The following is an 11,349-nucleotide window of genomic DNA, read 5'->3' as shown; positions in this document are numbered from 1 at the left end:
ATGGAGGAGCAATATAAGTATTAAAACAGGATATTATGAATGTAATTGAAGGAAAATACTTCTAAATAAGAAAACTAAAATAATATTAAGAAAGAGATAAACACTTACAATATATCCCCACAAGTTATATTTTTAACGAATCAAGATTCTCTATATAGAACATAATTGAAAACTATCTCACCCATGAACTCACTCATGACTCAATTAGGTATAAACTCACTCGTGACTCAATTAGGTATAGAAACTACCTTTTATGATAACTACATATATCATGAGACATTTGTGCATAACTGATGAGAACATGGGCTACTTTATCACATTAGGAGAAACTACCAAACGTAACTACGAACCAATTCTGGACAGCTTATTGCCACACTTCGGACATTGCCTTTGTCTTTCCTTCTCCAAATAAAGCCTAAGTGGGAAGGAAAAGAACACCATTTGAAGTCAATAAGAGTAAGGAATTATACTCACGCTCAATAGATGTTGATGACCCTACTTGTACTTGAAGGTAGCTATCGTTGCTAATCGTTTTTGTTAGAAATTATTTGTGTAAGGAGAAATTTAAAAAATGACTAAAAAAAATAGTCTCATAAATATCCAGTTAATGAGATGAATTTTTTTTAAGTCTAACTTACAATATAATAATTTAGGCTTTTGGATTGAATTGAATAGAAATTGACAACTGAAGGAAAAGATCGACTTGCATCTCCACCATTCAGTGGACCAACACAACAATCCAAATAGATCAAGAAGAACATTAAAAATTGTGAGATGCCTGTAGCTGCACAGGCTCTTCTCCCTGTTCCCCCGAGAAGAACAAAATCCTTGGAAAAAAGATGCGACAGTGAAATCACCCTTTACAAATCGTCGGTCCCTCGCTGTGTATGTGTTGTAAATAGTAACCGGAGACAAGGTGATCTTTCAGATGATGCATGGTTGTGGTCATGGGAAGCCCTGAGAAGGATACATGGATGATGGGTCAATGCCACCACCTCCTCCTTGTGATCTACTGCTGCTATTTTCGTCTCCGCCTCCATCGTTCATCTTGCATCCAAATTGTTCCGCCATGCCAAGATTCAGATACACCATTCTTGAGTCTGGGCTAAGGTCGATCATGCTGGATCTTGAACAACTCGCGTTACAAGAACCTGCTTCCAGACTCATCTGTGGAAAGATGGACGTGCTCGGGTTGCTTTCGGCACCACAGTTATTAGGCTCCTCCCGGGTCATGACGGATAGAAATTAAGCGAAGAAGATAGAAAGATAGAAATTGTAGAAGAAACTATGAAATGTATAAGATATAATTGCCTAATACATTTTGATAGTGAGTTCTTGACAGCCATTTATACACACTCAGTAGGGAGGTTATACACATTCAGCATGGAGGATTTTTCTCAACTGCTGAGAGATTTCCTCAACTGCCTTGAGGAAATCTTATCTGCTTATCATGCCCCCGCAAGATTGAGCTTCCATCAAGGATGCCGATCTTGGACCGATGAGATGAAAATAGTTTACGGGCGAGAGGCTTTGTGAGTGAGTCGGCTAGTTGATCTGCTGTATGTACATGAGAAACTCGGAGTTGATGTCTGGCAACTTGATCTCGCACAAAATGGAAGTCGATGGCTATGTGTTTCATGCGGGAATGGAACACTGGATTGGCACATAAATAAGTAGCTCCAATATTATCACAATATATTGTAGGAATAACCGTGGAGTTGACGTTGAGTTCCTTGAGCAAATTTGTGACCCAATTGAGTTCAGCAGCGGCGGTGGCGACGGCACGGTATTCAGCTTCAGTTGTAGATCGTGCAACCGTCTTTTGTTTTTTAGAACTCCAACTGATTGGAGTAGCTCCAAGGAAGACAATGTATCCGGACGTAGATGTTCTATCATCAAAGTTCCCTGCCCAATCAGCATCAGCAAAGGCATGGAGATGGAGTGAAGTATTTTTGCGAAAAAAAATGCCATAATTAAGAGTCCCTTTAAGATACCGCAAAATTCGTTTGACCGCAGACTAATGCGTAGTAGATGGTCGATGCATGAATTGCGATAACTTATTGACGGCAAATGAAATATCTGGACGGGTGAGAGCCAAGTACTGTAAGGAGCCAAGGACTTGTCGATACTGAGTCGAATCTGTAGCAGGACTTCCATCACATAATTTAAGTGATTCACTGGTAGAGAGAGGAGTTGTAACCTCTTTCACATCCTGCATGTTTGCCTTTGATAATAAATCTTGAATATACTTTCTTTGTGATAGGAAGAGACCTGAAGATGTAAATGTTGCTTCCACTCCCAGAAAGTAGCTTAAAGTTCCTAGATCTTTGAGAGAGAATCGATCGGCCAAGTGCTTTAGAAATGCCTGAGTCTTCAAAGGATCATTTCCTGTGACAATAATATCATCCACATATACTAAAAGATATATTATGCTTCCATTGTGCTGGCAAATGAATAACGAGGTATCAGACTTTGAATTGATGAAGCCAATTGAAGTCAAAAACGAGCCAAGCTCGTTATACCAAGCCCTTGGAGCTTGACGAAGTCCATAAATAGCTTTTTGAAGTTTGCAGACATGCCTCGGATATTGAGGATGAACAAAACCAGGAGGTTGTTGCATAAAGACATCTTCAGTAAGTGACCCCTGTAAAAAGGCATTGTTAACATCCAATTGTCGTATGTGCCAGCCCTTTGAGATAGCCAAACTCAGGATAAGACGGATTGTTGTGGGTTTAACAACGGGACTAAATGTCTCTGTGAAGTCGACACCAGGTCGTTGATGAAACCCTTTGGCGACTAGACGTGCTTTGTATCTGGCAATGGATCCGTCTGGGTTCCGCTTAATTCGAAAGACCCATTTACACCCGATGATATTTTGTGTGTGATGAAAGGGTACTAAGGTCCATGTAGAGTTATGGAGGAGAGCATCATATTCGTCACACATGGCTTTACGCCAGTGAGAAGATTTTTGAGCTTGAGTGATTGTAGTGGGTTCACTGGCCTCGGTGGAGGAATTTGTTATAGCATGTAAGTCAAGGACTTGACGTGGTTTGAAAATACCACTTTTGGAGCGTGTTGTCATTGGATGTCTAGGGGGGGTGGAAGTGGTAGATTGTGTTGGTGGTATAGCCAAGGGCGAGTCACTGTCATGGACCGGGTCAACCGTCGGCACAACAATGTCACTAGATCTAGGAGAAGGTAAAGCCAGTGGCAATGTTGCCGAGGGTATGACTTCATTAATAGGAGAAACTTGTGAGGAAGGGAGTGGAGGAATAGAGGGAGTGAGAAGCTGTTGAACTGGAGTAATAGTAGTATGTGAATCTTGAGAGTAAGGACTGGACGGTGTCATTGGAGGTTCGTGTGATGAGATCGGAGGGATATTCCAGTGATGTATGTTTATCGGAGTAGTTTGCATGGTAGGATTATTTTGAAAAGGAAAGACAGACTCCTCAAAGATAACATGACGTGATATAAAGACCTTTTTAGTTTGGGGTTCATAGCATCGAAAAGCATTATGTTCAAGAGAGTAGCCTATAAAAGTGCAAGGCTTAGATCGTGGTGTTAGCTTATGTGACGCATAGGGACGGAGCCATGGATAACATAAACAGCCAAAAACTCTAAGTTTATGAAGGTTTGGAAGTTTGTGGAATAATTTTTCAAATGGTGACTGGTATTGTAAGACTGGAGTGAGCATACGATTAATGAGATAAACTGCAGTTTGAAAAGCTACTGACCAAAAAGATGGTGGCATGGATGCTTGATGTAGAAGGGAGAGACCAGTTTCAACGATATGCCGATGTTTGCGTTCGGCAGAACCAACCAATTGGGGAGTATGTGGGGGTGACTTGAGGTGTTGTATACCACAAGCAGAGAGACAGGATGTGAGGGCTTGATATTCGCCTCCACCATCAGAGTAAACTGTTTTAATGGAAGATTGAAAAAAATTCTCGACCAACTTTCGAAAGTTGGTAAATACAGTAGAAACATCAGACTTATGATGGAGAGGATATAACCATGTGTACTTAGTAAAATAATCTACAAAAATGACATAAAAACGAAACTTGTCAAAAGAAGGAATTGGGGCAGGGCCCCACACGTCGGTATAAATGATTTCAAACGGTTTAGAGCAAGAAATGGAGGTTGTCCCAAAAGGCAGTTTATGACTTTTATTGCAAAGACAAGCATCACAATGATTAATAGTGCTATTGATTTTCAAGGTAGGAAGAGAATAACGAGAAAGTAATTTTTGCTGAATAAAAGGGGAGGGATGACCAAGACGACGATGCCATACATCAACCGGAGCTGCGATTGAGGAGTGAGCAGTAGGAAGGGTAATTTGTGAAGTGGATGGCCACTCATAAATGTTGTCTTTGTTCTGGCCCTGGACCAAGGATGCCCCCGTGCTCAAATCCTTGACAATAAAAAAGTTAGGAAAGAATTCAATTGATGTATTATTTTGTTTACAGAATTGAGAAACGGAAATGAGGTTTCTTTTAATATTAGGTGCACACAAAACATCATCGAGTGTAAAGGTTGTGGTAAGTGAACTAAGCGTTGAGGAACCAGAATGAGTAATAGGAATTCTTTTACCGTCACCGATGATGATATCTTCATTTCCGTCATAGTTGTTGTGGATGGACAAGTTTTGAAGATCAGAGGTGATGTGATGAGAGGCGCCCGAATCCACAATCCAATTAGGTTGAGTAGGAGTTGGAGTAGCCATGAAATTCGCCTGAGGCCACTGTGATGGAGTAGGGAGTCTGGGACGAGACCGACAGACTTTCGCGGAGTGTCCAACTTTATCACATAGTTGGCAAACAACTCGTTGGCGGCCTGTGAAGTCAGGACGCGACGGCTGAGTATTATGAAAGTTACCACCTTGATATGGGTAAGGAGGGTTTGGTCTAGGCCCCATAAGGCTAGGAGGCAGCTTAGCCAAATCGTTGTTGACGTGCTTATTGTACTGGTTGCTCTTCCTCTTGGATTTTTGATTGACCTGAGCTGTAATAGGTGGTCCGGGCAACTTATCATCACGCTTCAAGTACGTCTCATAGTCGATCAACTTATCATAAAGTTCTTCGAATGATATTGGTGAGTCACGTGCCCGAAGTGCTGCTGTCAGTTCTTTGTACTCGCCTCCTAAGCCATTGAGGGTATGGATTAGGACTTCTTCATCGCTGAGAGAATGACCTATCAAAGCTAAATCATCGATAATAACTTTGATATTTTGTAGATAATCAGCAATAGTACTTCCCTCTTGTTTCATTTTCATCAGATTGGAGAGAAGTCCGAGCATGCGAGTACGCGAGCGATTTGCCAAAGTTGTTTGTAATTTGCACCATGCTTCTACAGCAGTCGTACATGAGGATATCAGCGGGGCAATGGATCCAGCAACGGAAGCTTGAATAGCTTGGAGGATGAGGCGATCTTGACGTAACCATAGTTGGTGGGCTGGATTTGGCACTGGATTGGGTTCGCTTGGGATGTTGATCATTTCAGGTGGACACTGGAGAGAGCCATCAACGTAACCTAAGAGATCATAGCCAAATAAAAGATTAGAAAGTTGTGCCCGCCAAGATGCGTAATTGCCGCCTTTGGATAATTTGAAGGGAATGAGTGCTGCAGCATTGATGGTGATAAGACTTTGAGAAGTGCTCAGAGTCCCTGCAGAAATAGGGACAGGAATATCGGAAGAGGTAAATGAAGACATCTCAGATATTTTGTGGCGGGTCAAGTGATCTTTATAGAAGATGTAAAGATATAGGAGGAAGGGAGGAGGAGAAAAGCAGATCGATGCGCTGCAGAGTAGGCTGCAGCGCGATGAACTGCAGAGAAGGCTGCAGCGTGATGAACTGCAGTGATGGGCGAGCAATCTGCAGCAAGAAAGGCAGTGATGTGGAAGAAATCTCTGCAGCTTGCAGCGATTTTTGCAGCGATGCTGGAGAAATCTGCAAGGTTGGAGATAGTTGCAGTAATGCAGTATTGGAGTTTGGTGGCCGGAAGAGCAGCGGAGTTTTCAGCGGAAGACTTCGGTTGGCAAGGGAGTAGCAGCCGGCGGTAGAAACAAAGGTCGTGACTGTGCTTCCTTTAGGATCTGATATTAGTAGCCGCAAGTGCTACAGTAGGCTGCAGCGAATGGCTACGACTGAGGGGCGGAGGCGTCGCCACGAGAGGGATGGTTGAACTCCGGAGAAAAGGGCTTGCTCTAGGCAAACTGCTCTGATACCATGATAGAAATTAAGCGAAGAAGATAGAAAGATAGAAATTGTAGAAGAAACTATGAAATGTATAAGATATAATTGCCTAATACATTTTGATAGTGAGTTCTTGACAGCCATTTATACACACTCAGTAGGGAGGTTATACACATTCAGCATGGAGGATTTTTCTCAACTGCTGAGAGATTTCCTCAACTGCCTTGAGGAAATCTTATCTGCTTATCAATGACCAGTGCCGCAGACTGGACGAGCTCGAGACACAGACGTAGCTTGTTGGGTACGATGTGCGATAGAGCTGGCACTGCGCCCTTGAAGAGAAACTCGGAAGTTAGAGTGCGAAGTATGTCGATCGGGGTCACGCCGTCCACGGTACGAACGTTGGGGTCAGCGTGGTGGTCGAGGAGGACGGCTACCATGTCGGGGCACACCATCTCGGCCGCGACGTGGAGCGGCGTCCTTCCGGAGGGACCGGTCGGGCGACTGACGTCCGCCGCGCCGAGCTCAAGGAGAGCCTTGACGACCTCGCGGCTACAGTTCTCGACGGCGTAGTGGAGGGCGAGCGCGTCGTCCAGGTTCAGCCCCTCCCCCATGACCATCAGCTTGACGAGCTCGACGTCGGACGAGTCGAGAGCGCGACGCATGCGGCGGATCTTGTGGTGGTGGTCGTCGATGTCAGCAGAGGAACCGGCAACGTCGACCTGTTGGTGGTGGTGGTGAGCGACAAAGGAGGACCGGCGAACGAGGGAGGACTTGAAACGAAGCTCCTCGATCCGGGCGACCACGTCGATGGGGAGGTGCTTCGCAAGCACCTCGGCCGGGAGGCCCGACTTGGCGACGAGGTGCGAGCACGTGGTCCAGAGCTGCTGCAGGTCTTGCTGCCGCGACGCGACCAGGACCTTCATCACGTCCTCGATCGACGCCTTCTCCACCATGACCGCCAATTGCTTCTGCACCCAGCCACAGCCAGAATGAACAACCGCAGTACCAAACATGAGTCTGCGACAGATAACGAACTAAAAGTTGCTCTCCTGGAATGCTAGTTTGGAGTGTAATAGGACAGTAGGGAAGGAACTTTAGGTTGGTTCCTCGCATAAAATATAGGAGGAGAAAGAGGATGCTCGGTTTATTGGGGAGTGATGGAGCTGATGATTGGGCTGTGAGAGAACAAAAGGTATCCCAATTTCAAGAAATTGGGAATGATGCATGAATGTGACATCAAAGAAGGGAAGATGTATTAACAAAGGGAAAAGCTTAGTTTTAGAAACGCCTGTGGTGGTTGAAAGATGGTCGGATCAGTGAAAGAGACCCGCTCATGGAATTTGCTGTGGAGGACGCCTTGCATACAGTGAAAAGAAGCCGGAGAGGTTTTGAAGAAGAAGAACACCAACAGAAGCAACAGTAAGAGACATCTAAAAAAGAGCAAACACATTAGACACAAAGTTGCAAATAAAAGGAAAGGAGGTCACTCTTTTGAGAAGGACAAATGGATAATGACCGACAGCTGTTTGAACCCGAGGAATTGGGCGAGAGGGACCGATCTAGCTTTGAGAGGCGACCTCGATGATCTGCTCGAGCTGCTTGATGCCGAAGGAGCGGGCAGCGGCGAGGGTGTCGAGGGCGAGGTCGACGGCTGCGGTGCAGTGGGTGTGCCAGCAGCTGCGCTCGCCGCAACCGGACCGAGGCTGGTGCTTCTGCGGCACGACGGAGGCCTGCCCACTGTACAGGAACTGCAGAATCAGCAGGAACACCTCGTAGCTGACCGAATTCACTGGGATGACGGTGCCGCCGCCACCGGCAGTTCCAGGGGAAGCCGCCACCCTCCTCGGTGACGATAGGAGGCGTGGCGACGGCGGGTTGGTGCCACAGAAGAACCTACGGAAGAAGAGACTGCGGGCCGCGAGGATGCAGCGGTGGGCGTGCACGAATCGGCCCTCGACACTGAAGGTGACGTCGCTGAAGGCCTGGCCATTGATGAGCAAATTGAGGTAATCCAAGGTGAGGGATTTGAGGGCCTCCTCCATGAACACCTCCTTTCTTTACTCTCTCTGATCTCTCCCTTTCACAAGCTTAGGGTTCAGATATGTGTGATTACAATTCTGGAAGAGTAATTTTTGTCAGGGAAGAAGAGGTAGTGCGATAAAAAGAGAGAAGACAGAAGGGCGGCGGCTAGAGAAAGGGACGACCTAATTCAATCCTCTCGTGTATCCTGCTGCTGCTGCTACTTCTGGTCCACGTTGTTCTTCCTATCTGCACATTTGTGTGCTTCTGATGGGGATGTGATCTTTTCCTGACGAGAGAAAGAGAGGGGAAGAAATGACTTGTGGTGTATGTATCAGTGATAGAAAGGGAGAGCAATTTGGATGGTTGTGCTCCGGCGGCTGGGGGATACAAATAATTGAGGTGGTAAAAAGGGGAGATCGGATACAGACATGCTCTGAGATGGAATGGACTCGCTTGGTAAGTGCAACAACAGGGTTTACACCTAACTTCATTAATCCATATAGAAGGAGGCATGATCTGATCAGATGACACTTTGAGACTACTTCTTGTTAACGTGTCTCACTAACTATATTCCATTTCCTTCAGTGGACGACAGAATTAGTCCACATATCATGTTCAGATACTTCTTATAATAATACTTAATGTACTAGCACCAAGCGAAAATTTTCTACGTGATCATAAACAACTCGGTACAATATGTACAGAATATTCATGGTATACCAAACCAATCCCTTGTTTGGTGGTGCTAAATTTATTTTCATGAAGGTACAGTGGTGGAACTGGTTGCACAATGCAAGTCTATGAGCCGTGACAAGATGTATACATTTCCACAAAACACCTCTGAGAACCTGTCTCTGACCTTGAGCTACGGATTGCATCACATTTTGGATGCATTACTGCATGTTGCAGAAATAATCCTTTGCCATTACCTAATGGATTCCAAATTGTTTATTCCTTATTCATATGAGCAAGACATATATATCCTGTTTAATAATTCAGATCGATTAGCCAGGTCAAACTTAGTTACAAAACTAATAAGATTAATTTAAATAGTTACGATTAGATAAATAAAAGATTTAAATTTAGATTTAAATAAATAGATTAGGATTAAAATATTTATTGGGATATAATAAATTTTTTATTATTATAAAAAAATTATACTTTATCTTTTTAGTCAATATAAATAGGTGCTTTTGGAGCAATCCTAGTTCTCTATACTAATCTCTTCCTTTTTATCATTAAAGTTCTATAGAAAAGCAACAAATGTGATATCAAAGTGAACAATGTGGTATTAGAGCTTGGTTCGAAGAAGACTAATAGAAATATGTCAATTAAAATGAAGAGAAGACTAGTAGATCTAGAAAAATAAAAAAAGAATATGACAAATACTAGAGTAAGTATTCCAAATCAACTTCTTCTTATCTTCAAAAGTGATAATTATCAATTTTAGGTTATTAATATTAAATTTTTATTTATTTTATAATGATTGTGAAATTTGGTAGAGAATGATTTTATTGAGTATGATCTATAGGATCCTAATATAACTAAAAATTAAAGAGATCATATGAATGAGAATACATAGAAAAATACAAAAGCCCTCTATATGCTAAAACTGATAGCAGATAAGATTTCTTCAAATGCACGAGAAAATCTCGCTTATCAGTTGAGAAAAATATTTTCCTCTAACTTGTATAAATAGACATTATATTCAATAAACTTCATTAAGCTTTGTAATCACATTCCAATTTAATAGTTTTCACATAATATTAGAGCAATTGCATTAAAGTAAGATTTCTCTTCCCTTCCTTGCTGTCCAGCAAAAGCTAACTCACCTTCTATTAGTGTCGCCAACAGCACAACAACATTACACTTGCGAGGTCGATGAGAAGTGGATCAATGAGATCCTCCACATCCACCTTGTCGCTAGTGTGCTTACTATTGTATCTTCCTCTCCGCCGATGAACCTTCGGTTCCAGTCGCCTAGATGAGGTGACGGCTTCCACTATGGGTCCTAGTCGCCTAGACGAAGCGACTTCTACTATCACCTCTTTCCTTATCCCTCGAGGCTCTTCCTCCAATAGAGGAGCTCTCCCTTAACATCCTCTTGTAGCTTCTCGTACACCGGCTCAACCCCTGCATAGTGCTCTTCTTATTTGTCTTCTCCTTCTATTCCGGGGAACTCTAACAAACTTGCACCGTGCTGTTGTCACTACGGCCCCCCGCTGAGGGCTCTCTCCTGGTGAAGCCTCTTTGTTCTTCCTCACCGGTGGAACTATAGCGGTTCCCTAACTGCGACGAAGCTCCTCCTCCTCTTCCATTGATCTCCCTACCGTGGCACCTCTAGCACAACCACTCTTCACATAAGCAGAAAGCATGAGCAAAGTGACTCATCCCATCCTCATTGTTGTATCTACACAAGCGACTAACCCACCTCTTCATCGATGAAGCGCACTTCGCCAACAGATCTACACCTCCTCTAGCAGCTTCGATCCATTGATCGTGAGCCACTCTCTTCTTCTTACTCATTGTCGCTAATTCTCAATTACTCCCACACTGCCAGGGTGCAGCCATCCTCGTCAAGCGATCGTTAGCCTACCTTGTCGGCCTTGTTGAGGATCACTAGTGCAGAATCCCTTTCCCTTACCAGGGTGCTGATTTGTATCTCTAACTCTATGTTAAACGCTCGTCTTTGCATCGAGCGTAGAGTTGGCCTACTCGCTTGGTTGCATAGCACCTTCAGCATTGGGGCATCACTAATCCGCTACCATCACTACTGAAACATCTTCTCTATTCATCACCCTCAATAGTAGGAGCTATAGGAGATATCGACGAAGTGCCCATTGTCTCCTCTAGGTGGTTGCATAGTAGGAGGCTGAGCCCCCGCTGCCTTATCCTTGGAGGTGCACAGCATCACCAATATTGACAAACCTCTAGTTGCCCTCAACGAACTACTATTGAATCTCGGATTTTAATGATGAAGTCAATTATCATTTATTTATCAAATCTATATGTTGAGATAAGTGTGCAGGATTAACTACGATGGCAGTAAGACATGCAGCAGGTGTTGAGCTGGAGTCAAGACCAAGATCACGCTGGGGGTTCGAGAGTTCATCGAAAGTCCAGACGGTCA

The 11,349-nt window shown here is 43.9% G+C and overlaps 1 protein-coding gene across 2 annotated transcripts; it reads right to left on the bottom strand.

Annotated features, from left to right (window-relative positions):
- Positions 1 to 744: 744 nt before the first annotated feature.
- LOC135625195 (BTB/POZ domain and ankyrin repeat-containing protein NPR5-like) lies at positions 745 to 8,696 on the bottom strand. 2 transcript variants are annotated; one of them, XM_065129615.1, is made up of 3 exons: positions 7,775 to 8,696; positions 6,450 to 7,165; positions 745 to 1,237 (listed from the first exon to the last, which is right to left on the bottom strand). In XM_065129615.1, exons 1-3 carry the CDS (start codon positions 8,237 to 8,239, stop codon positions 946 to 948), a joined length of 1,473 nt encoding a protein of 490 aa, XP_064985687.1. In that variant the 5' UTR covers positions 8,240 to 8,696; the 3' UTR covers positions 745 to 945. The 2 variants fall into 2 exon arrangements, with proteins under 2 accessions (XP_064985687.1, XP_064985686.1); XM_065129614.1 differs by lacking the exon at positions 745 to 1,237 and having other exon boundaries at positions 6,272 to 7,165; positions 7,775 to 8,314; positions 8,402 to 8,690.
- Positions 8,697 to 11,349: the final 2,653 nt, after the last annotated feature.

The sequence above is a fragment of the Musa acuminata genome, chromosome BXJ2-10 (genome assembly GCF_036884655.1).
Source record: "Musa acuminata AAA Group cultivar baxijiao chromosome BXJ2-10, Cavendish_Baxijiao_AAA, whole genome shotgun sequence".
Taxonomy (NCBI): Eukaryota; Viridiplantae; Streptophyta; class Magnoliopsida; order Zingiberales; family Musaceae; genus Musa; species Musa acuminata.
Note: the sequence above shows the minus strand (reverse complement) of the source record. Positions and strands in the feature narration are given on the sequence as shown.

Coding starts and splice junctions, on each gene's coding strand:
- LOC135625195 (XM_065129615.1), bottom strand. CDS start 8,239: ATGGAGGAGGCCCTCAAATCCCTCACCTTGGATTACCTCAATTTGCTC. Junction 7,166..7,774: donor AGCTCGAGCAGATCATCGAG/GTCGCCTCTCAA, acceptor GGCTGGGTGCAG/AAGCAATTGGCGGTCATGGT. Junction 1,238..6,449: donor CTCGTCCAGTCTGCGGCACT/GGTCATTGATAA, acceptor TTAATTTCTATC/CGTCATGACCCGGGAGGAGC.